The sequence below is a fragment of the Megascapheus bottae genome, chromosome 4 (assembly GCF_031878675.1).
Source record: "Megascapheus bottae isolate mThoBot1 chromosome 4, mThoBot2.hap1, whole genome shotgun sequence".
In the NCBI taxonomy this organism is placed as follows: domain Eukaryota; kingdom Metazoa; phylum Chordata; class Mammalia; order Rodentia; family Geomyidae; genus Megascapheus; species Megascapheus bottae.
Window position 1 is genome coordinate 41,362,592 of NC_143512.1, and position 26,126 is coordinate 41,388,717.

The 26,126-nt window shown below is 38.2% G+C and overlaps 2 protein-coding genes and 1 pseudogene across 6 annotated transcripts in view; 2 read left to right on the forward strand and 1 right to left on the reverse strand.

The window, feature by feature from the left end:
- Trappc13 (trafficking protein particle complex subunit 13) overlaps positions 1-6,136 on the forward strand; it is a 31,767-nt gene extending 25,631 nt beyond the window's left edge. For 2 of the 4 annotated variants that reach the window (XM_090331742.1, XM_090331744.1), the window contains 4 exons: positions 1,043-1,241; positions 3,534-3,634; positions 5,640-5,790; positions 5,875-6,136. In XM_090331742.1, the coding sequence (XP_090187868.1) occupies positions 1,043-1,241; positions 3,534-3,634; positions 5,640-5,790; positions 5,875-5,982 (559 nt within the window). In that variant the 3' untranslated portion in view covers positions 5,983-6,136. The remainder of the gene's footprint in view (positions 1-1,042; positions 1,242-3,533; positions 3,635-5,639; positions 5,791-5,874) is intronic. The other 2 variants (XM_090331743.1, XM_090331745.1) reach the window with 1 other exon arrangement.
- Positions 6,137-12,049: 5,913 nt separating this feature from the next.
- Sgtb (small glutamine rich tetratricopeptide repeat co-chaperone beta) overlaps positions 12,050-26,126 on the reverse strand; it is a 28,409-nt gene continuing 14,332 nt past the window's right edge. The window contains exons 5-11 of one of the 2 annotated variants that reach the window (XM_090331748.1): positions 25,072-25,171; positions 21,870-21,974; positions 18,293-18,419; positions 18,119-18,181; positions 16,307-16,344; positions 15,967-16,050; positions 12,050-12,960 (exon numbers count right to left, since the gene is read on the reverse strand). In XM_090331748.1, the coding sequence (XP_090187874.1) occupies positions 12,849-12,960; positions 15,967-16,050; positions 16,307-16,344; positions 18,119-18,181; positions 18,293-18,419; positions 21,870-21,974; positions 25,072-25,171 (629 nt within the window). In that variant the 3' untranslated portion in view covers positions 12,050-12,848. Of the gene's footprint in view, positions 12,961-15,966; positions 16,051-16,306; positions 16,345-18,118; positions 18,182-18,280; positions 18,420-21,869; positions 21,975-25,071; positions 25,172-26,126 lie in introns of both variants that reach the window. The other variant, XM_090331747.1, reaches the window with a different exon arrangement.
- On the forward strand, positions 17,564-17,847 carry LOC150064331 (large ribosomal subunit protein eL39-like; annotated as a pseudogene).

Genomic DNA, 26,126 nt, shown 5'->3' on the forward strand with positions numbered 1-26,126 from the left:
GTGTGTGTGTGTGTGTGTGTTTAAAAAATGTAATAGACTTTTTGTTTTACTTTGTTTTAAAGAAAAGATTTACGTTCTCAGAAATAGGTAATGTGAAAATAGAGGTCATTAGGTACCAGTTGCTCACACCTGTAACCCTACCTGTTTAGGGGGAAAGTACAGAGAATTGCAGTTTGAAGTAAGCCTAGGCAGAAATGTTCTCATCTCTAAAATAATCAACAAAAATCCAGGTTGGAGAGCTGGCTCAAGTGATAGAATACTTGCCAAGAAAACCTGAGGCCCTGAGTTTCCACCCCCCCTACCCCACCCCCCAAAAAAATGAAAAAGAAAAGAACTTCAAGGTTTATGTTAATTGAAAATAAAAGTAAATGCCAGCTGAGCCCTAGTGGTTCATGGCTGTAATCTTAGCTACTTGGGAGACTAAGATCCAAGAATTGTGGTTTAAAGCCAACCCAGGCAGAAAAGTCAGTGAGACTCATCTTCCAAGAAGTCAGAAGTAGAGCTGTGGCTCTAGTGGTAGAGCACTAACTGATGTTGAACAAAAGCAGCTGAGGGACAGCGCCCAAGCCCACAACTGGCACCAAAAAAAAAAAAAAAAAAAAAAAAGTAAATGCTAGTCGGGTGTGGGTGGCCCACACCTGTAATTCTAGCTCCTGAGGAAGCTCAGATCTGAGGGTCAGGGTTCAAAGCCAGTTCAGACTCTTAATCTCCAGTTAAGTGCCAAAAAGTCAGAAGTGGAGCTGTGGCTCAAATGGTAGAGTGTCAGGTGAGCACAAAAAGCTCAGGGAAAGCACAAAGGTCTTGAATTCAAGCATTCCCGCACATGTATGTACGTGTATACACACACACACACACACACAGTAAATCTGCCAGTACAATTTTGTTTTCTTTGTGTAGCAACTTTTAGCCTCATCTAAATCTGTGAGTGGTAAATCATCTACTTCCTATTTAAAAGAATAAATCACAGCTATGACCTTTTCTTTAAAAGATGATAAAGGATTGTCTCCATCTCTGTATATGTCTTTATCTCTGTACCTCTCAGTGTATCTACATTTGGATCAAGAGCATATTTGCAGCCAATGGATACACGCCAGTACTTATACTGTCTAAAGCCCAAGAAGGAATTTGCAGAAAAAGCAGGCATCATTAAGGGAGTAACAGTAATTGGAAAACTGGATATAGTATGGAAAACAAATCTGGGTGAAAGGGGAAGGTTACAAACCAGCCAGCTGCAACGAATGGTGAGTCTAGAAAAACTTCAGTGGAAATGGAGAAGTAGAGGAGCAAGTAGTTAGAAAAACTTTTCTTAGGTTTATTGCTAAGAATGAAAATACTGTATGTTTCAAGTCATCCTGGAGAAGAAATTCCATCAATCTTTCAGTACAAAATTGGTATTATGAATGAACAAGCTGGGTACAGGTGACTCACACCTGTAATCCTAGCTACTTAGGAAGCTGAGATCTGAGGATCTCAAATTAAAGCCAGCCCAGGTATGGAAGTCCGAGAGACTCTTATCTCCAATTAACCACCAGGAAACAGGAAGTGGTGCTGTGGTTCAAAGTGGCACAGCAGTAGCCTTGAGCTGAGATGCTCAGGGATAGGGCCCAAGTCCAGAGTTCAGCGCCTCCCTCCCCCTAACAACAACAGCAAAGGAAGAAGGTTAATACATGTATATTTTTAAGTTTCATAAGCAAATTAAGATATCTGTATCAATTTTTCTTTCATTTTCTATTATTTATTTATTTATTTATTTATTTTGCTGGCCCTGGGGCTTGAACCCCAGAGCTTGGGTGCTGTTCATAAGCCTTTCTGCTCAAGGTGAGTACTCTACCATTTGAGCCATAACACCACTTCTGGCTTTTTCTGAGTCGTTTATTGGAGTCTCACAGACTTTCGTGCCCACACTGTCTTGGAACTGCAATCCTCAGATCTCAGCCTCCCGAGTAGCTAGGATTACAGCTGCGAGCCATTGGTACCAAACTTTGCTCATCCAGTTTCCTTTCTTCAGTAATGCATGCTTATTATTCACCTGACTTCTATTTATACTTTTAAAAAATGTTAAATATCTAAGCCATCTGAAACCAGTGAATATTTTACCTAACTTTTGCTCTTAAAGTAGGAATAGCTATCAGTCTTAAGTCTTATGCTAGTGAGAATTTGGTATAGGATCAATACACTGGTATACTTTAAAATTTATTTATTTATTTATTTATTTTTTGCCAGTCCTGGACTTGAGCTCAGGGCCTGAGCACTGTCCTTGGACTTTCTCAAGGCTAGAGCTCTACCACTTGAGCCTCAGTACCACTTCCGACTTTTTTCTATATGTGGTACGGAGGAATCAAACCCGGGTCTTCATGCATGCTAGGCAAGCACTTTAACCACTAGTCCAAACTCCCAGCCCTAAAATTTATTTTTCTTTCACTGTTTGAGACAGTACTTTACAAAATATAATGATCGCATCCAACTTTAAAATGTGGCAATTGATGCTGGGCGCCAGTGATTCATGCCTGTAATACTTGCTTCTCAGGAGGCTGATGTTTTAGAATCACAGTTCAAAGCCAACCAGGGCAGAAATATCTGTGAGACACTTATCTCCAATTGAGCAGCAAAAGAGCCAAAAATGGAGCTATGGTGGTAGAATGACAGCCTGAGCACAAAATCTCAGGGATAGTGCCCAGGCCCTGAATTCAAGCCACAGTTGGTTCTTACCCTGCCATGCTGACCAAAACCTTGATTTTTCCAAAGTCTATTCTTGCCTGTCTTGATAAAAAAATCATTATTTTGTTTCTAGATAGTTTGCAACTGAGAGCCTCAGTCTCATTAGGCAGTAACCTTGCTTAAGAGTTACATTGGAAGGGCCGGGAGTTTGGCCTAGTGGTTAAAGTGCTTGCCTAGCATGCATGAAGACCCGGGTTTGATTCCTCGGTACCGCATACATAGAAAAAAGCTGGAAGTGGTGCTGAGGCTCAAGTGGTAGAGCTCTAGCCTTGAGAAAGTCCAAGGACAGTGCTCAGGCCCTGAGCTCAAGCCCAAGACTGGCAAAAAAAAAAAAAGAGTTACGTTGGAGCTGAGAGCATGGCTTAGTGGTAGAATGCTTGCTTGTATAACATACATAAAGTCCTGAGTTGGATTCCTTGGTACCACATAGACAGGAAAAGCTGGAAATGGTGCTGTGGCTCAAGTGGTAGAGCGCTAACCTTGAGAAAGCCCAAGGACAGTGTCCAGGCCCTGAGTTCAAGCCCCAGGACTGGCCAAAAAAAAAAAAAAGAGTGATGCCTACAGAAACTAGTATTTCTGAAAAATTGCCCTTTGAGATGGAATACCATGAAACTTATAAGTAAGACATAACGAGTCTGCAAGTCTGCAGGCTGTTTCTGTGGTGGTAGCAGCAAAAGTGAAGACACAGTAAATGAATCAGTTGTTTTCTTGGATCATCAGTTTGAAGATTCATAGTCTTTTGAGTAAGTGTAATTTCATTTGAATATGAAGATTTTGTAACATATGTTAACTGTTTTGCTTGCTTTTGCTTGTAGGCTCCAGGTTATGGAGATGTCAGGCTGTCTTTGGAGGCAATCCCAGACACTGTTAACTTAGAAGAACCTTTTCATATTACCTGTAAAATAACAAACTGCAGGTAATGCCAGTGTTTCTGGATGACTTTCCTTTCCTCTTCACCAACCTAAGAGAAACTGAAAATCTCTATAAACTTTCTACATGACCTATAGGATTCTTTGATGTTAGCAGGGTATTACATAGTCTCAGGTCTTACTGTATTGGATATTTTTTTTGTATTTTTATTTCATTCATGCAGCAAAACCCATGCAGGTGTTAATTATTCATTCTATGGAAAAAACGCCCCCCCCCCCCTCAGAGAGTTCAGTGACTTTTCCAAGCTCAAACAGTTAGAAAGTATGGGGGCACAATTTCAAAGGAGGCATAGTTGACTTTAAATACCATATTATTGTCATGGTTGATACTTCCTTCACCATGAAATTACTCAATCATGAACTAATAGGTTCTCTTTGGTTTTTTTTTCTTCAAAGATCAGCATCTCTTCCAGTTTTCTAGTGGTTAATCGGAGAGAAGAGTCTCATGGACTTGAGTGCCTGGGCTGGCTTTTAACTGTGATCATCAGTCTCAGCCTCCTGAGTAGCTAGCATTACAGGCATGAGCCACCTCTCCCAGCTTATGAACAGGTTCTTATGGAATAAAGTACACTTGAAGTAGCAAGGTGAATTTCTCTGATGCAGCCTTGGAATTAAGCTATATTAGTAAAACTTAAAAAGTTACCACTTTATTTTGAACTAAAGGAATCATAGCTTGGAAAACAATGTTTCATTTTGTTTTGTTATTATTATTAATTTTTGTGCCAGTACCAGGGCTTGAACTCAGGACTCTAAGCTCTCAATTGGTTTTTCACTTAAATTACATCTCTAGTCCAGTATTTTGGTGTTTAATTGAAGGTGAAGTTATAAGGACTTCTCTGTCTTGGATAACTTTGGACCTTTATCTTCTAGATTCTCTTAAGTAGCCATGATTAGAAGCAATGAGCCATCTGTGCCCAGCTTATTGTTATTTTTTGAGACATCTTGCTGTGTAGTCAAAATTGACATTTTGTTCAATATGTACTTCAGCTGGGATCAAATTCATAATCCTCCTGACACAGTCTCCCTAGTGCTGGAGTTACAGGCTGAAAGAGTTCTGATAGAAAACAGAAAAAAAGAATAATGTAACTGCTGGAAAACAACACGTTACTTTGAAAGGAAGGAAACCTAGAATTAAATCCCAGTTCTGTCTCTTTTTATAATACTTGTATTATTATTTGCTGTGTGTTAAATTAGGATAGTTTGATAATACTGCAGTGATGAATCTCAGTCCCTAAATAGTGTGTCTCTGTAATTCTTTTATAACAATGTCCATTCTAGCTTTTTGGTATTAGATTAAGATATATTTATCCTTCAGAATCCCAGAAACACCTTCTTCTCTATCTAGATCCTTCCAAACTTCATCAGTTGTTCAAGCTATTTCAGCAAATTTTAATTTAAGGTTGTTTGTAACACCCTCATATTGCTATAATTATTAGTTTTTTCCTCAGCAGATTGTGATTTATTCAAGAAACAAGACACATGTCTTTGTAAATGCATTGCCTGCCACATTTTAGGAGCCCAGTAAGTAGTTAGGCACGTTGCGCATATAGGTATGCTAGGATTACAGACATGAACCATGGCACCTGGCCTTCCTGGAGTTGCTTTTGAGTTAAGGTCTTACTTTTTGCCCAGATGAGTCAGTCTTTATTGTGATTATACTATTTGTATTTCCCTCCATATCTGGGGTAACAGGCATGAGCACTTTGCCCAGCTTTTCATTGGTTGGGGCCTGGGGTTGGGGGGAGGGCGGAGAATCTCACACATCTTTGCCTGAGCTGAATTCAAACTGTGATCCTCCTCATCTCAGCCTCCCAAGTAACTAGGAGCCACAGCACTTGGCACCTGGTTCTGTGTTAAGTAAAATAATGGCAAAGTAGCTTTCTTCAACTCTCTGGTTTTTAATTCTCTAGACCAGAAAACAAAAATATTGACAAACATCATAATACCTCCTTGTAAAATGAGCAAGATTTATTCTTTTTCTGATTCCTTCAGCAGTGAAAGGACCATGGATCTGGTTTTAGAAATGTGCAATACCAGTTCTATCCACTGGTGTGGTATCTCAGGAAGACAGCTGGGAAAGCTACTTCCGAGTTCTTCTCTCTGCCTTGCCCTTACTCTACTGTCTTCAGTTCAGGGACTACAGGTATGTTCTCTTTTCAGACTACCTCACAGCTATTTAGTAATGATCAGTGAATGAAAACTGAAGCCTCTGTCTTTTTCTCATTAGAGTGTTTCCGGCTTAAGACTAACAGACACGTTTTTAAAGAGAACATACGAATATGACGACATAGCACAAGTGTGTGTGGTATCTTCAGCCATTGAAGTGGAAAGCTAAAGCATTTCTAATGTTCCACTTTTCATTTAGTGTCTGTATTTTTGTTCATTTTGTGAAATGATCATCAAAGCATAAGTATATATTATTTAAATTTCTCCCTGTAAAACAACGAAAATATTAAATACTTGTTTTGAAAACAGAACTACTGGTTTTATCTTGTGAGTTATATTCTAGGTGTAGAATGTCTATTTTCTACACTTCGTTTCATTTTACATGGTCATTGGGCTTCATTGTAGAACAGCTCTGTATTTAAGACACTTTGTCCCTAGCAAGTTAAAATTTAGTGAGGCTTTTTTTTTTTGGCAGCCTTTTTTGACAGGATGAAAAATATCTTAGGCTTTGCAAACAAATAATAAACTTTGTCATCTGAGGGCAAGAGCAGCAAAGTTTGTAACAGGCATTTGGTCAGATCTACTTGTAAGCCAGTCTGCTGGCCTCCGTCAGCAGGTAGTTATTTTTTTAAGATTTCAGAATTCTCATAACACTTTAGAAATACTCAGATAACTAGTGAACTCCAATTTTTTCCTAGTTCCTCAGTCAACAGGAATGATTTGCTTTAAGCTACTGGGAGCCGAGGCGCGATGGCTCACACCTGTAATCCTAGCTAGTCAGGAGGCTGAGATCTGAGGATCAAGGTTCAAAGCCAGCCTGGGCACAAAAGGACCTGAGACTCTTACCTCCATTTAACCTCTAGAAAATGGGAAGTGGGGCTTTGCTTAAAGGTAGGGTGGTAGCCTTGAGCTGTAGAGCTCTGGGACAACTCCCAGGCCTAGGGGTAGGGTGGTAGCCTTGAGCTGAAGAGCTCAGGCAGGGACAGAGCCCAGGCTGAGTTCAAGCCCCATGACCCACAAAAAAATAAATAAATAAAAAATAAAACCATTGAGCTGGGCATGGAACCTGATTACTAGTTAACACAGGATAAACAGCTGTAGCTCTTTTCATAATTATTATATGCAAATGTGTCTGTTGGTGTACATACACACACACACACACAATGCATCTAACCTAAAATACTGAGCAGCAGATAGAATGTTTTCTTACATTGAATTGATTACTCAGTTAAGTCTTAACCAAGAAGCATAATAATTTTCTAATCCTGGCCTAGTGGCAGAGTGCTTGCCTAGCATGCACGAAGACCCGGGTTCAATTCCTCGGTACCACATACATAGAAAAAAAAAAAAGCCGGAAGTGGTGCTGAGGCTCAAGTGGTAGAGCTCTAGCCTTGAGAAAAATCCAAGGACAGTGCTCAGGCCCTGAGCTCAAGCCCAGGATTGGCAAAAAATAAATAAATAATAATAAGGGCCAGGAGTTTGGCCTAGTGGTTAAAGTGCTTGCCTAGCATGCATAAAGACCTGGGTTCGATTCCTTGGTACCACATATATAGAAAAAAAGCCAGAAGTGGTGCTGAGACTCAAGTGGTAGAGTTCTAGCCTTGAGAAAGTCCAAGGACAGTACTCAGGCCCTGAGCTCAAGCCCAGGACTGGCAAAAAATAATAATAATAATAAATAAATAAATAAATAATAATAATTTTCTAATCCTAAAATAAGCCTTGTTTTGCTACTACACTGTTGATGGGAGTGTAAACTCGTTTAACCATTCTGGAAAGCAGTATGGTGATTCCTCAAAAGACTAAAATAGAGCTCCCCTATAACCCAGCAGTCCCAATCCTTGGCATTTACCCAAATGTCCAGAAACAAAGGGCATACTAAAGCTACTGGCACAAAGATGTTCATTACAGCATTATTTACCATAGCTAAGATATGGAACCAACCCAGATGCCCCTTAGTAGATGAATGGATCAAGAAGATGTGGTACTTATACCCAATGGAATTCTATGCTCCCATCAGAAAGGAATGACATCGTCTCATGTGGAAAAAATCATATTAAGTACAGTAAGCTATACCCAAAGGAACATAGGCTCCATGGTTTCACTCATTTGTAATAATTAGTACACATCTAGGATTCTCCCAGCAGATAATCACAACAGCTCAAAAGCTATGTACATATGATCATATAGGATGAGACTAAGCAAAATGAACTCTAGGACATAGAAGCAAAAGGTTTATCTTTATGATTGTTGATCAGAATGTACTATATGAAGTTATTTCTTTTCTCTTCCCCCCCCCTCATGGTTAATCTCATGTGGTCACTTTATCTGACTTTGTTACCTGGTATATTGTATATATATATTTTTTTTTGTTTGTTTGTTTATTTGAAATAGTGAAGGGAAGGGGGAAAACAAGATGATTGGGAGTGTACGGAGGGAGAGAAATGGGGACAAAAACATAAGAAGGGATATCAAGGTCAGAGAAGTAATACACCTATTACCTGATAAATGTAACTCTAACCCAACAATAAAATACGATTTTAAAAAATGAAATAAAAACTACCAATAGCTACTTTAAATAAAAGCCTTGTTCTTTTCCTCAGTGAGAAATAAATTATTTGTTTTATTAACAATAATTTAAAGGATTCCTATCTTGATACTTAATTTTAAATTCAAGTTATATACTAATATTATAAACTTTTCCATGTAGTCATACTCATATGCCATTAATAAAACAAAGTTGTGATAAACAGCTTTGCTACAGGAATATAACAAAATACTCACTATTTTACTAAGAAAATAAAAGCTTATGCTGTTAAATAAGAATCCTATTTTGATGAGCTGAAACTTCACAATATGTAATTTCTTACATGTAAGAATACATTAAGCAAATACTTTTTCTTAGATGCATAATTTATTGCCATGACAAATTTGGTCCACAACAAAAACTATACTCAGAAGTTGTTTTTAAACTAGAGAAATAATGAAATGTCTGCAAATAATGAGTAAGTTTATCATTCCTCTACAATGATTAAGTTACATAAAATTATTAAATAAGGTGATATAGCCACTACATTTGCGACTTTGTTTTCCAATCACTTTCTCAAGACCTAATCTCTTTCAAGTTTTAATAACAGTCACTTGGAATATTACATACTTTGATTTAATTAGCAGTGACCTAACACATATTGTTTATATTTTAAAATACATTAGATAATACCATCTAATAAAAGATCTGCGTAAAGTATATTATAAAAATTCCATTAATAGGGTCGGGAGTTTGGCCTAGTGGTTGAGTGCTTGCCTAGCATGCACGAAGACCCAGGTTCGATTCCTTGGTACCACACACATAGAAAAAAAAGCCAGAAGTGATGCTGAGACTCAAGTGGTAGAGCTCTAGCCTTGAGAAAGTCCAAGGACAGTGCTCAGGCCCTGAGCTCAAGCCCAGGACTGGCAAAAACAAAAAAAACCAATTCCATTAATAGTTGGTACAGTAAAAAGAAAATGTCATTCGCATGAAGAGCACATTTGGGTTACAGCTACTGCAATGAAATTTGGTTAATCAAATCAAGCCTTCCTAATTAGGATGTAAGATTCATTCTAATGCCCTCTTACCTACTTTATTTTCTAGACAAAGAATAATATTAGAGGAATTTTCCTTAAAATTTTAAGAGTAGCTAGTACAATCAAACTATAGAAAAGTATCTTGAAATAACTGCAATCCAGTGATCCAAAGTGCTGAAGGGATCTGAAGAGCAAAAATGGCTTGACTAGAATGGAAGCTCACATAAGTAGACCAATGTCATGGAGCTGAATTTATTATAGGTGGTATTTCCAGAGAAACAAAATAGAAAAGTGAAATGGGAGTACACCAGTTCCTATAATTTCATATGAAAAGCATGGGTATCTTTATGTCAGCAAATGAAAAAAGTGTGTTAACATGTATTTTTTTTACACTATCTGTTTTGTCATTAGAGTACTACTGCCAAATAAAGTGATCTCAGAAGTGTCTCTTTTTTTTTTTTTTTTTTTTTTTTGCCAGCCCTGGGCTTGGGCTCAGGGCCTGAGCACTGTCCTTGGACTTTCTCAAGGCTAGCACTCTTACCACTTGAGCCTCAACACCACTTCCAGCTTTTTGCTATGCATGTGGTACCGAGGTATCGAAACCCGAGCCTTCGTGCATGCTAGGCAAGCACTCTACCACTAGGCCAAACTCCCAGCCCTCCTCTTCTCTTTTATGGACTCTAGATTTGGTATTATTCTTCCCTAAGGGTTTAGTAGATTCACCATTGGTAGTCATCCTGCCAATAGTTTTTTCTGAAAAATTTTTCTTAATAAAGGTCTGGTCAGTGAGTTTTGTTGGTTTTTATCCTATCAAGCATTTGTGTTTCACCTTAGTGGTAAGAATTAATAACAGTCTTTGTTCACGTTATCCTTCTATTATCTTTCGGTTCTGTAATGTGTCAATTATTTCCTTTCCTTTGCAGCACAGGGCATCAAACCCAGGGTCTCCTGAGTGTTAGACAAATGAGCTTCATTCCCAGCACTCTTTCATTGCTGATACCATTAATCAGCATTTTCTTTTTTCTTTTTCTCTAGTCAGTCAATTAGAGACTTACCAATTTATGGTTTAAAAGCATGTTCAGTACATTTAAAGTAGTCAACACTAGAAATTTTAATTTTTTATTCAACACTGGATAAATTTAATTAGGGATCAAGATCAGCTATGCCTTTTTTTGTAAATCACAAGTATAACTTTCATGTGATTAGTTCTTCATTTTTGTAATACGTAAACACCAGAAGCTGAGTGTAACTTTATGAAAATTAATCATAGTTTGATTTCAGAGGCCCTCAGATTTAAGTCCCTGCTCTTCTCAAACAGGACCTTAGGTTCATATAGGTTTTCATTCTGTCCCAAATACAAGTTCTTGGTATTTGCTGGTCTAGTTGGGGATTTAACATAATATTGCTGAAATTTTGAGTCCTTAGACCTACATTAGTTGATTGGGCCAAGCTTAACCACTTGGTTCATTCCTAGGTCTTAATACTACATCAGAATTGAAGGTTGTAGCCCTATAGTTGCATTTTTTAATGAGTTTCCCTCATCTGATGATTATAGTGAAATCATAAAACCACTATCACACAAAAGATTAAAAAAAAAAGGATTTAAACTTTAAGAAACCAAGTCTTTTTTTCTTTCTTTTTCTTTCTTTTTTCTTTTTTTTTTTTTTTTGCCAGTCCTGGGCTTGAGTTCAGGGCCTAAGCACTGTCCGTGGACTTTCTCAAGGCTAGAGCTCTACCACTTGAGCCTCAGCACCACTTCTGGCTTTTTTTCTATGTATGTGATACATACATAGAACCTGGGTCTTTGTGCATGCCAGGCAAGCACTCTACCACTAGGTCAAACTCCCAGCCCAGAAACCAAGTAAGTCTTTTGAGAATAGGACCATTGAAGCCCAAGTTACATTATCTTTACTAAAATTAATTTTTTTTCAGTTTACCCTCGCAGCACTGGCAAAATGATTCTATCGTCCCAATATTGCCAATTTCATGATTAGAAAACAAAATCCCAGTTAGAACTGTCTCATTTGTCACTCTATGTAAAGCTATATGGTAGTACCAACATTTCACTGCCTAACCATACACTACATGAATAGAGCATTTAGTATGTGTATAATAAAATATTTTATGTCTATTAGATTTACACTGTAACAAAGTTAAGTAGAAGACTGGCACACCAGGCTAAATTGCAGCAGAGGATCACATGAACAACCAATATGAATGACAAGTATTCTTTGTTATCCAGCTACTAAAGTTTTTTTTAAAAAAGTATACATAATTAAATTCCATTCAGAAAAGCCTTAATTTACAGTCAAGTCATTGGCTTTTTCAAATATAGGTATACTTGATATTTCCAAGGTAAATTTACCACCAGGGAAATTGTGGTAATTAAGTTGAACAGTGAAATCACTGACCTAACCAGTACTATTAAGGATTCCCAAATGTATTTTATTATATACTTAAGCATAACGAGCCATGCTAGTGTTCAACTTCAGTAAAGAACGACAGAAAAACCTGAGCACCCTATCTTTATTTCCTCTTTATACTTTTTTCCTCTTCAAAACATCTCTCCACCAATACTGCTTTCCACCAGCTCTTTTTTTTTTTTTTTTTTTTTTTTTGTGGGTCACGGGGCTTGAACTCGACCTGGGTGCTGTCCTTGAGCTCTTCAGCTACCCCTGGGCCTGGGCATTGTCTCTGAGCTCTTGGCTCAAGGCTACCACCCTGTCCTTGAACCAAGTCCCACTTCGTGTTTTCTAGAGGTTAGTTGGAGATAAGAGTCTCAGGTCCTTTTGTGCCCAGGCTGGCTTTGAACCTTGATCCTCAGATCTCAGCCTCCTAGTAGCTAGGATTACAGGCGTGAGCCATCACACCCGCTTCCACTAGCTCTTAAAATTACCCGTCACTCATTTGAACAAGCAACATTAATGACAGTACTGGCACCTGTGACACATAATCATTACCGGCAGCACATAGCAAAGCTAAACCTGGATAATAAGCTTCTTTCTGACATGCTTGATGCCAACTATTTTTCTTTAAACCAGCACAAAAAAAACCTTTCCACTTAAGTCACTGTCCCTCTAAAAGAGCTTTGCTGAAGGGAACCTGGAGCTAAAGAACTCACCAGTAAATAGCCCTACTGTTTAATAAATATACTCCTATATGAAGTCTAATAACAAATAAAATGATAAAAGTTTGAAAATGGATGGACCCTTGTCCCAGTGCTGCATTAGCACTTAAGTCTGTTGATCATTTTCTTTCCAAAAAAGTCATGTAATGTTCAAGTGTATTTGTGTTAAACCTATTGTCTAAACAGATATATTCTTTAAGAATATACACAAGAGGCTTTCCTCTATTATTTTCAAATATCAGATATGGTGCTTTTTGTTTTTGTTTTGTTTTTTTTCTATACTATATACAGTGGATACTTCATAGTGATAAACCATTTCCTTTGAGGACTAGGGGTTCCTGGTCAGATCAGGAATGTTCGTCAGTGCTGCTGCTGAATGATCTGCTCCGGATGTGATTCCTCAGTTGCTCTATAAGTTCAGGGTTTTGTTGTTGTATCTGCTGAGCAAACTGTTGTCCCCTAAAGTAAAAATGCAGAGTTAGGAAGTTGCCATTCACATAATACCTATGCAAAAAGACCTTCAGGTAATCTGGAATCTCCAGAGAAGAGCAGCAGGAGTGTCGAAACCATCTGTAGCTTACATTGGTATGGGGACCTCCAGCTCAAACAATGGAAATAATTTGGAGCTCAGCTAACAGCTGACAAATCCAACTGCCCCCAGATTCAGATTCCCCAGAACCCAGGGCTACAGCAACACTGGCTTCCAGAGAAAGACAAAAAAAAGGACAAGGGAAGAATAGGATGGTATGCATGTCCTATATTCTTTGGAAAGAAGTAAAGATTTGTTGAAGGGAGCTGGGGGGGGGGGTGCTTGTAAGATAAAGGCGTTCCAAAGAAAGCTCTTCTATAAAATCAAGTTTCCAAACCATGACTTTACTAGTGCTTCCAGACAGCATCATTACAGCACAGAGTTGTTTATAAGAAACAACACCCACTGCTTCTCAACCTTCAGGTAAAATGAAGAAACAAACCCCAAACTATAAAATGAGTACTTGAATTAGGTTAAATCTACCCTTCTACTGTTAATCACAAAGAAACAAAAGACAAAGAAACATACATGCTTGTTGTATATGCTCAAGTCTTACAAGTTGAACTCTTATGGATCAAGGATTATAAGTTTTTTATAAGGCAGGAGAAGCTTATAGAGATGAATTAACAACTAATTTTTTTTGTTTGTTTTTTTTTGTTTTTTTGCCAGTCCTGGGCATGAGCTCAGGGCCTGAGCACTGTCCTTGAACTTTCTCAAGGCTAGAGCTCTACCACTTGAGCCTCAGCACCACTTCTGGATTTTTTTCTATATGTGGTACCAAGGAATCGAACCCGGGTCTTCATGCATGCTAGGCAAGCACTTTAACCACTAGGCCAAACTCCCAGCCCTAACAACTAATTTTTTAAAGGCAATGAATTTTTTTATTTATTTTTGCCAGTCCTGGGTTTGAGCTCAGGGTCTGAGCACTGTCATTGGACTTTCTCAAGGCTAGAGCTCTACCACTTGAGTCTCAGCACCACTTCTGGCTTTTTTTCTATATATGTGGTACCTAGGAATTCAACAGGGTCTTTGTGCATGCTAGGCAAGCACTCTACCATTAAGCCAAACTCCCAGTCCAAGGCAATGAATTTTTAACACAAATCCCTGAGTTTGTGACCTCAGTTGCATATGTTAGATGTGACAGTCATGTCACTTAAAGATCACTCTAAAAATGCTTACAAAGTCATGAACACAAGTTGCAAATATATTTGTGGCTTTATATAAAAATTTCCAGTGACAGAATGGGAATATGGAGAAGTTAAATTTATTACATTGTACTGTGTGCATACATGGAAATATCTTAGAGAAACATATTACACATGTATTCTAATTAAATAATAATAAGCCAGGTACTAGTGATTCATGCCTGTAGTCCTAGCTACTCAGGAAGCTGAGATCTGAGGATCGTGGTTCAAAGAACTAGCAGAAAAACTCACAAGACTCCATCTCTAAAATAACCAGCATGCTGGAGGCATGATTCAGATGGAAGAGCACAGCCAGGAACAAGAACCCAAAGCTCTGAGTTCAAGCTCAGTCCCCCAAGGAAAAAAAAAAGTAAAAATAATAGAAATAATAATAGAGTAACAGCATCAGAAATGTCTTAAACAAGAAAAGAAATGAAGGTAACTTGATAAAGTAATAAGATTCAAGTTGTCCATCCAGTGATGAGTTTTAACAAGTATTCTTAATGGTATTAATATACATACATAAAGTAACTTTATTCCGTTGCAATGCCAGTGGCTCAAGAATGATGAGCAAAGCTGAGAACGTAGCCTAATGGTGAAGTGTTTGTCTAGCATGCATGAAGCCCTAGGTTCAATTCCTCAATACAATATACTCAGAAAAAAGCTGGAAGTGGTGCTGTGGCTCAAGTGGCAGAGCACTATCCTTGAGCAAAAGTGTCTAAGGACACTGCCCAGGCCCTGAGTTCAAGCCTCAGGACTGGCTAAAAAAAAAAAAAAAGAATGATGAGCAAGTGCCCTATAACTGAAGTAAATATGATTATAAAATATGGATATATATTTAAAATAGAACTTTGACTTCCACCGGGCACGGTGGCTCATGCTTAGAATCCTAGCTACTCAGGAGACTGAGATCTGAGGATCAAGGTTCAAAGCCAGCCCAGCACAAAAGGACCTGACACTCTTATCTCCAATTAACCTCTAGAAAACAGGAAGTGGGGTCTGGCTCAAGGGTAGCCTTGAGCTGAAGAGCTCAGGAACAGCGCCCAGGCCGAGTTCAAGCCCCATGACCCACAGGGAAAAAAAAAAAGAAAGAAATTTGACTTCCATCTACAAACTTCAGTAGTTATTTAATTCGGCCAGAAAAACAAAGTCCTTATATTTCATTGGTAACATGGAAAATAGCTATACATGAGACTGCAATGTATCTGTCTTCAGTAGTAGCATGTGATCAGTCTTTGTCAGTGAGGACAGTGTTGCTATCCCCAGGTAAAAAACTAATGACCCTAATAGCAACAAAATCAAGTATTTATTAAATTTAGTCAAAAGACTAAATGTAGACAGTTCTGAAACTCTGGGTAAGTTTCTAACTTGTTTCTGAGTTTCTTTAGCCCTTGAATAGGGATGTAAAAACGTTCTTTACTTTTTAAAAATTCATTTATTTTATGTATTTAAAAAAAATGATCTTTTCTTCTACTAAGAAGGTACATGGGAGTCCTTCGGGGAGGGGATGTATATATTGAACACACATGATTGCTCTTTTCATGGAAGAGCTGAAAAACCACCCAGATCTGAATCTCTGCTGTTTTGTCTGAAAAGTGGTAACTATGAACTTTCAGTTTTACTAACTCTAGGGAAGCTAATTGTCCAATCATATTAACAGTGAAAGATTTAAAATAATAAACCTCTGGTATCTCACCTTAGAAACTTAAAAAAGAAAATATGTTTTCATTAGTTCTATTAACTAACACTTACGCTTGGATGAGGCTAGACAAGTCAGTTAGGCCCCCAACTCCAGCAGCAGGTCCTCCAATGGCGTTTGTCATCATTCCTGACATCCTAGGTCATGCAAGACATACATCACTGAAATTAGAATATATTCATAACCAGTGGGAAAAGTAGAACGTCTGTTTTAGAGATAGATAGATACAGATAGATAATATAGGTGGACAATTTATCTATGAAAGAAGTTAGACTAAATGTGAGTGGCTTTAAGTTTCTCTGATTCAGAGTAGTTTTTATCATTTTGAGCTGGTGTGCTCAAATTAGAAGCCTGGCAAGGAGAAGGGAAAGTAGATGAGCTCTTTCAACTTACAGCTGCTGGACTTGAGGGTTCTGCATTAAACTTGCTGCCTAGAATTGAAAAATAGTATCTCCCATTAAAAGTAGTAATAGGATCTTTAGCAAAAATTTTTTAAAGGTAGAAGACTGAAAGGATGTATATACTAACATTTGTAATGTTTTGTGTGCCACACAAAGTACAAGGGAAAGTAAAGATGTGGTGGCACTAGAAAAACTGGCACAGAAAAAACAAGACAAGTACCAACAGCTCATGCCTATAATCCTAGTTACTCAAGAAACTGAAAATTGACGACTGTGGTTTGAAGTAATCCAAAACACTCTATCTCCAATTAATCAGCAAAAAAAAGCCAGACTGGAGATATGGTTCAAGTAGTAGAGGGTTAGCACTGAGAGAAAAAGCTGAGAGTAGAAGGTCCTGAGCTCAAGCTCTGATACTGGCACATACTAGCAAACACTAGCAGACAGACAAAGAGGAGATCACATATCAATACTACAAATTCTATAAAATGAAATAGCATTTACCACTAGATCAGTTAAGCCAAGAGGAAAAATAACAAGTTTTAGAGAATTAAGGGCTCTGCTGCACTTGAGAGGCTCCACTCCAAGTAGGAGAGGTGGCTGCTTCATGGTCTGACTGAGACAGAAAAGCCTATTCTTATAGGGCTACAGTACTACTACTACTAGACATGTAGAGCAGTTCTGGAACTCTACTAGTGCTCTCCAAAACCCCATTTTTCATCTTTTTCAATCAATCTACTCTTGAACTATTATACTCTTAGCCCCAAATAAATGCTTACAAAACAAAACAGAGCCGGCAAAGCTGAGGACAAGCATAGGAACCGTTACAGCCCAAATTCCATCTTAACTGTTAGATATATATCCTCCTAGGGTCAGTTTCATATAATCCAGTGGATTTCAACATTTCATATACTTTCAGGGTCCGATGGATGTCTAATCAGAAACATGGTTTTTCACTATGAAAACTGTACATATCCACATGTGTGCTGATTTTTATAGTTCATTTTGAGGATCCTACTTGCTTCCTCAGGTCCATCCCTGGCTTTCTTCAGAGGAAGGTTTATGGATGAAGAATCTCTATCCTAGCCTCTGACATGAGCATTCTGCTACCACTATTACCACATTTATTCATAAAAGTTTTGGAGTCTATGGAAGTGGTGCTGTGGCTCAAATGGTAGAGTACTAGCTAAGCCTTGAGCTGAAGAGCTCAGGGACAGCACCCAGGTGTCGAGAGTTCAAGCCCCACAAAAAAAAAAAAAAAGTCCCAGGTATTTTGTAGACTAAGACAAGAGAATTTCTTGAGCCCAATTTCTTGGGGACAGCTAGACAAACATAGTAAAACAAAATCTCTTAAAAGTATGGCGAAAGGTCCACCATCATGGTTCCTAAGCTCAGCTGGGGTTCTCACTACATCTTCTCACAAGACTTTCAGAATCGAGCAGTTCCTAGCCAAGAAACAAAAGCAAAATCATCCCAGGCCCCAGTGGATTCAGATGAAAACTGGTAATCATGTATAACTCCAAGAGAAGATACTAGAGGAGAAGCTGTGTTTGTAAGGAATTGTACCAAATACCCATGTATTTATGTCCTACTGTGAACCAGTCAAGCTGCAATGTCAACACTGCATGGGCTGACTGACAGCTAGACATTTAAACCAATTTTTTCTTTCGTTACTTCAAGAATGGTCATAGTAATAAATGTGTGAACCTTAAATTTGAATTTTTAAAAAGTATGGGGGAAATGCTATTAGAAATGTATACTTCTATGAGAAAGAGAAACAGTAGACCAAAAAGAGAAATATACTCACCATACTAATGAAAGCTGGATTATTTATCAAGCTAGCCATGTCAAAGCCCAATCCAGTTCCTGTCTGTAAAAGAGTTCTGAGAATCACTCCAAGCTCCACAATTTAATCTCAGAAAATTATAAATGAAAGAAAATATTTTACTCATTTCACATAACAACTTACAGGACTAGATACCTCTCTTAGTTTCTGTTCTGCTATTTTTAGATTTGATTTATAAGAATCATTTTCGGGATCAAGATCTAAAGCCTTTTGATAACTTGTAACTGCTTCTTCAAATTTATTCATGGCGGTGAGGGCCAGCCTGGAGGAAATATACAGTATACATGTTACACTAAAGAACATTAGAATGTCACAAAGTCAGATATCTGTATCTACTGTTCAACTATGATTATAATTAACTCGTTATAATTTACTCCTTGTGCTGTAATTGACAGAAATATGTCTAAAATTCCCTCTAATTCCAAGACCTTGTAAATCTGAATTCTTTCCATTCTCCTTGCTGACAAATTTGGTTTTCCCATGTGGATCATGAACTTAATGTGATAACCTTCACTTATATATACTGTGGGGCACATCACATCAGGGAAATGGCTTGGGACTGCACCTGGCTGAGATGGTGCCTGCGCTGGGTTGGAAGGCGTGGCTGTGGTTGCATCCTCCCCTGCCCTGCCCACTTTTATGCTGATAGGCTCCTGCATCCTATAGTAACTCATTGTACTTCCAAATAAACCAGTCTTTGCCTTGACGAGTCTCCCTGGCGCCTCTGTTTGTCCTCCATCTGGCGAGGGAGGACTGGGTGCGGGCGGCCAGCCGGCCCTTTCCTTTCTCAGCCTCGTCTTAGTCCGGGCATGTTCCCTCTATCCCTCTTGTGGGTTGAGAGGGACAGAGGACTAAAAACCCCAACAATATACCCTTCCATTTTCCTGATATGTGAAGTAATTTACTTTATGAATGGCTACAGTGAGTAGTGAGAAACAGAGATTTTTTTTTTTTTGGCCAGTCCTGGGGCATGAACTCAGGGCTTGAGCACTGGTCTTAGGCTTTCTCAAGAATAGTGCTCTACCACTTGAGGCACAACACCACTCCTGGCTTTTCCTATGTATGCAGTTATCAGGAAATCAAACCCAGGGCTTCATGCATGCTAGGAAAGAGCTCTACCACTAGGCCATGTTCTCGGACCATCCATAGAGATTTTTGATAATAACAATTCTGTGGCATGGAAATCCATAATGCTAATACTATTTAATTTTTTTAGGGATGGAATCTTTTTATTCTGATATTTAAAACTTTTTAATATCTATTTTTACTATTGTAAAGGTGATGTACAGAGTAGTTACAGTTACATTAAGTCTGCTAATGAGTATATACAATGGAGTTCTACGCCATCAGTATGAATGATAGTGTACCTTTGTAAGGAAATAGAAAAAGTTGGGAAAAATTATATTAAGTGAAGTAAGCCAGACCCAAAGAATGATAGGCTACATGGTTGCCCTCATTTTGTGGTAACTATAAATCTGCAAGTAAACACAATGGATGGTAAAAGACAAAAATACACCAGGACATGATAAATTATATAGGTTTGTAGATATTCACACAGTGAGACCAAAGGAAAATATTCTTAGGAGAGGATCACAAAGGCTCAATAACTATATGCATATGATCATATATAATAATGCTTATCAAAATGAACTCAAACAAATGGAAACAAATTTCTTATCCTTTGTTGCTGGTTTTTGTTTTCTGTGCATTTTGCCTTGTTTGTACATTTATCTGTTTTGGGGAGGGTGAATGGTGGGGGGGGGAGTACAGAAATGGTGGGACAAAAGGTGAACAAATACAACAGTGAGACTCACTAGACCTTTCATTAAAAATGAATGATATGGGCTGGGAGTTTGGTCTAATGGTAGAGTGCTTGCCTAGTATGTACAAAGACCTGGGTTTGATTCCTCAGTAGTACATACACAGAAAAAGTTAAAAGTGGTGCTATGTCTTAAGTGGTAGAGCTTTAACTTTGAGAAAGCCCAACGACAATGCTCAGACCCTGAGTACAAGCCCCAAGACTGGCAAAAAAAAAAAAAAAAAGAAAGAAAAAAAAGAAAGAAAGAATGATATAGGGCCAGCAGTGTGGCCTAGTGGTATAGTACTTGCCTAGCATGCACAAAGCCCTGGGTTCAATTCCTCAGTACCACATGTACAGAAAAGGCCAGAAGTGGTGCTGTGGTTCAAGTGATAGAGCACTGGCTTTGAGAAACCCAAAGGATAGTGCCCAGGCCCTGAGTTCAAGTCCTAGAACTGGCAAAAAATATTAAATTAAAAAATAAATGATATAGGGGCCGGGAGTTTGGCCTAGTGGTTAAAGTGCTTGCCTAGCATGCATGAAGACCCCGGTTCGATTCCTCGGCACCACATACATAGAAAAAGGCCGGAAGTGGTGCTGAGGCTCAAGTGGTAGAGCTCTAGCCTTGAGAAAGTCCAAGGACAGTGCTCAGGCCCTGAGCTCAAGCCCAGGACTGGCAAAAAAAAAAAAATAAAAAAATAAAAAAATAAAAAAATAAATAAATGATATAACTTGTGGACGGGGATGGGAGGGAAAAACAGAGACAGGGAAGGGATGACACTGTTCAGAAGTTCCCATGTGTAAAACTGATACAACTTTAATCCATACTCGAAGACTTGAGAACCTTGAAAACCATTGTGATTAACAGTATTACATCCAGGCCAATCCAAAAACTCAAGACCCAGGAATTCCAAGGGCCAAGAGTCCATGACAGGTGCACCAGCTCAAGAAGAGTAAGCTCATTAGGCCCTCTGCCTGTTCAGATTGTCAAAGATCTGCATGATGCTCACTCATGTAGGGGAAGGTTATCTTTACTCAAATTTAGAGCTTTGAATGCTAATCTCTTCTAGAAACAATGACAAACACACCTAGAAATACTGTTTTGCTAGCAATCTGGGCATATCCTAGCCCAGTCAGGTTGACAAAATAAATCATCACAGTAATAGAGACAAAGGTGTATGGAGTGAGCTGAAAATACATTAGATTATGAGAATGAGACAGGCTCAGGTGTTTATAAAAAAAGGAACTGAGAGGTGAGATGGCAGTTAGAGAGAAACACTGGGTAAAAGGATGGTTCTAAGGATTTTTTCAATTATCATTTACATGCTTGGTATTATTATCTATTAGAAATGGAGAAAATGGTATAAAGTCACACATACAAAGGTAGAGATTATAGTCTTAGGTAATAAAGCCCTCTATTTTAACAGGCATAAAAAGGGGCACTCTAAATAGATACCAATGTAGATAGATCAATGAATTTACAAGTAGGAACAACAACAGCCTTCTTCAAAATGGGTCTATTTTCTCAAGCATAAAGTAATATCATCAGCCGAGTCATCATGGACAGATAATAAAAATGGGAGAAAAAGTTGAAATTATACCAAAAATGGAAAAATGAACTCAGAAAGAGAAAAACTACTACTATTTGGTGGTATTAGTGCTTGAGATTTATGGTCATAGCCATGAAATGAATTGACTCATAGTTATATGACTTTTCTCTAACAGCCACTTATAAAATACCTAGTCATCTCACTACGAAGTCAGAGACATTGTAGTCATTTCTTCCCTTGTATTGTCTTTACTTCACGGTTAGCTAAGAGGGTGCAATATTAAGCAGGAATTCAAAATCAAAAGTCATTAAAATTTGTACTTCATACTACTTGGTACTACACTGAACATTCTATCAGAACTTACCCCATTCTCCCGTAGGCCTTGCTGTACTTAGAATCAATTGCTATTGCTTTTTCACAGTCCTTTATTGCATCAGTGTAGTGACTTAATTTGCTTTGGGCAGCAGCCCTAAGAGAAAGCAAAGAGATATATTAATAGCATTTTCAAAGTACTGATCTTGAAGTCCTAATGAATTTATGTATTTCTTGCACAAATTTTGAAATCATTCCTAGTAAATTTCTAAGTAAAACTAAGACAATTTTTTAACCCCAGAAACTTTAGTTCAGAAAAAGTATAGGTTTCCTTTTACTTTTGCTTTAGTATAAAAAAACATATGCAAGTTATGCAGTGGATCTACCTACCTTTCTAATTTTACCAAACAGAAAACACTGGAGGATCTGGAATGCAGGGGAGGCACAAAAGGTGAGAGGTCACTGTGAACTGGCCACTTTAATAGTAAAGTACAGATAAAAGCTACATTCAAATCCACTGTCACTCTCTTCCATTAATTCATTTAAGAGGCAGAATAAGCTACATCTTTTAGTCTCCCATAAGTTTGCATAACCTACTTCAGCAAATCTTGTATTTCAGCAAAAAACTCAAAAAAGCCTACTCCAGAAAAAAAAGTATTTGCCTAGACTGAAAGCCTTCTGAATGTAACCTCTCTTCAATAACACTAAGCAAGAAAATGTAACTCAGAGGAGAAACAAAGAAGAAAACAAGGCAACTCTGTGACAGATACTTAGATGCCAGTGGCTACATGCCCAACAATAAGCTTCTCACCTTCTATCCATCCAACTGTGGATTGGGAATAGCTAATGCTACTTTCTATACCACACTAGGCTTATCATTGTACTTCCTACATATTTGAAGTGCATAATAAGAGATCAGTTATTTGTTACAGATCTGTGAACACAAAGTGTTAATATAACTCAAAGTATTAATATAACACCTGACTAGAAGCTGTTAAAAATAATGATCAATTCTTGAGGTTTTAAATGGAACTCTAGATCTAACAAAATTACTCTAAGTATTAATCACATGTAGTAGGAAAGAAAAGAAAGAAAAGAGGGACAAACAGGAGTTTAGCACTCATCAATAAGACTAGAGGTATAGAGGACCTGCCTAAGCAAGCATAAGGCCCTGAACTCAATCTACAGTACCACCAAAAAAAAAAAAAAAGATAACCTGATCAATCCCATCCAAATGTAGGATAATTTAACTGTCAAAAGAAACTATTAACTATTATTGTAGTTACTTACAATACATTGAATAGCAGATTTTTTAAACAGAAAGAGGAACAGAAAGGCACCAATACCTATATGCATCTGATCTTACAAAATAATATTTATTGAAATGAATTCCAGGAAATGGTAACAGGAGGTGTTTACTTTTGTGCTGTTTTTCCTTTTTTCCTTCCTTCCTTCCTTCCTTCCTTCCTTCCTTCCTTCCTTCCTTCCTTCCTTCCTTCCTCCCTCCTTCCCTTCCCCCCTCCCCCCCCTTTTCCTCCCTCCCTCTCCCTCTCTTTTGGTTCCATTTGGTCATTTGTATGTCTTTGGGAGTATAAGGGGAGCCACAGAAATGGAGGGACACAGGGTGAACAAATGCAGCAATGGGTGCTCACTGTACAAGATACAATTTATGGGGGGGGATAGAAGGGCCAATTTAATACCCAACTGCTCAGTTTAGCAAGTCAAGAACTTGGACTAAAATGTAGGAAAACTGGGGGGCCGGGAGTTTGGCCTAGTGGTTAAAGTGCTTGCCTAGCATGCATGAAGACCCAGGTTCGATTCCTCGGTACCACATACATAGAAAAAAGCCAGAAGTGGTGCTGAGGCTCAAGTGGTAGAGCTCTAGCCTTGAGAAAGTCCAAGGACAGTGCTCAGGCCCTAAGCTCAAGCCCAGGACTGGCAAAAAAAAAAAAAAAAAAAGTAGGAAAACTGGAAAGGAAAGCATAAAAGAAGCTCCCTGATTTCAGCTTCATATACTAACAAAAAGATAAACAATAAGCCGTAAGATCAAACTTAGCAACAGAGTAGGTGGGAGAAAAGAAGATGGCTATGTCTTTAGTTCAACAATTTTAGGTAACAAATGGCAAGCTGAATGAGAGGAGATCTATGAGCTCACAAAAGGAAAAGCAGAGAATTCGAGCTGAATACGAATCCGCTGAGATGAAGCTAAACATGCTGGAGTCTACACTGGTAAGAAAGCAGACTATATGCTCTGCCTCTGAAGGCTGATTACTGAGCATCACTAATGAAGCCTCCTGTGAACAATGCAGTCACTCACCAGATCTTCAGACACCCTTTCTTTTTTTTTTTTTTTGCCAGTTCTGGGCTTGAGCTCAGGGCCTGAGCACTGTCCTTGGACTTTCTCAAGGCTAGAGCTCTACCACTAGAGCCTCAGCACCGCTTCCGGCTTTTTTCTATGTATGTGGTACCGAGGAATCGAACCCGGGTCTTCATGCATGCTAGGCAAGCTCTTTAACCACTAGGCCAAACTCCTGGCCAAGACACCCTTTCTTTATCAGAACAAAATCATGATTCTAGTTTGTGTACTACTGGTACAGGAAATAAGGCAGAAAGTCACAGAAACTTCATATTTCCCTCATCACCCACAAGTTATAGAAAAATTACTATTTCTACAAAAAACAACAACAACAACAAAAAACATTGAAAGTCTAGAGCTAAGCCATGGACTTTGTATATATTATCACTTCTAGGCCAAACTCCCGGCTCCAGCTGATCATTTTCTAATACATAACAGTCATTTTAATAAAACAACAGTACTATTCAACTTAGGTATGTATGAAAAATATTTTGATTAGTAATAAGTGTAGAAATGAATATTAGAAGCAAAGAGTAGAACTGCAATTCTGAGCTTGCAATTGTTTGCAGCTATTTTTTTAATTAAACTTTCAAAATTTTCTAAATCAATAAGATGTTCAATTCCTTCAGAACTATTATTGATCCTAATTTTTTTTTTTTTTTTGCCAGTCCTGGGCTTAAGCTCAGGATCTGAGCACTGTCCTTGGATTTCCTCAAGGCTAGAACTCTACCATTTGAGCCTCAGCACCACTTCCGGCTTTTTTTATGTATGTGGTACCGAGGAATTGAACCTGGGTCTTCATGCATGCTAGGCAAGCACTCTACCTCTAGGCCAAACTCCTGGGCCCATTGATCCCAATTTTTAAGAATGGAAAACCTACCATGATGTGCCCAGTTACCTGTTGCAGTAATAAACTGCATTATTGGGATCCAATTCTATGGCCTGCGTGTAACAATCCACTGCAGCAGCATAATTTTCTTCTTTCATGTGGTTATTGCCTGGAATAAAGTAGGTGATATACAAAGTACATTGCATAGCAAAAATACAGTCTGTCAAATAAATTCTAACCACAGAATAGATCATATAATAATATGAAGGTCAGTCTACCAGAATATCTTTTGGTCACACTGAAGGAAGATTTTATGTTGAGCACGTATCTCTAGCTTTGGTGTGTTTGGATCATTTTAACTATGCAATGCCTTACAAATGAAAGTCTGCATATCTTTTCAATTACAGCCTCATGTGAGGAAATATACTCACCAAGTCAAAAGATCTTTTCTCCCTTCCCCATACTCCTCTCCTTATTAATCTCTTTTGCAGGGCAGCCCTATCACATTCCTCCCTAGCACCATCTAATCTGGACCTAATTTTCCCTGTCCTTATAGTCAAGCTCTCAGAAAGCGCTGTGAATAAGCTGGTGAAACTAATCCTGCTAATAGGTTATATTGGCAGATGATATTTTTATGAGCTGTCTTTCCAGAGATAGAATCTTTTTAAAGGGGGGATTTTAGGAGATTAATTTCTAAAAAGGCAGAACCTCTAGGCAAGCCTACAGATTACTGATAGTCAGGAAGGACATCTGCAGATACATCTGGCAGCAATTTAGCAACTGGTCAGCAAAATACGGGATTTCCTGTGACTATCTCCTCAATACCATTAAATAGGAGAGGAAAATAGTGTCATCTGTCTTTGCAAAAGCCAATGCTTAAAATTAGAAACACAGAACAATTGCTATTAGGAAAAGGACTTATAACTCAGGGGCCTCTATAATTCTTCCCACTTTTCTGTTCTTAACAAGGGGTGAGGTGAAAATTTGAAGGTGAATTAAACATCTCAAATCATAGAAAAGTTACTGTAAATTAGGAAACAAGAGTGAGTATAAAGAATAACAGTGAATGAGTACCTAATTTCCTTTCACAGTGACAAAGTTATCTATAATTGATTTTGGTGATA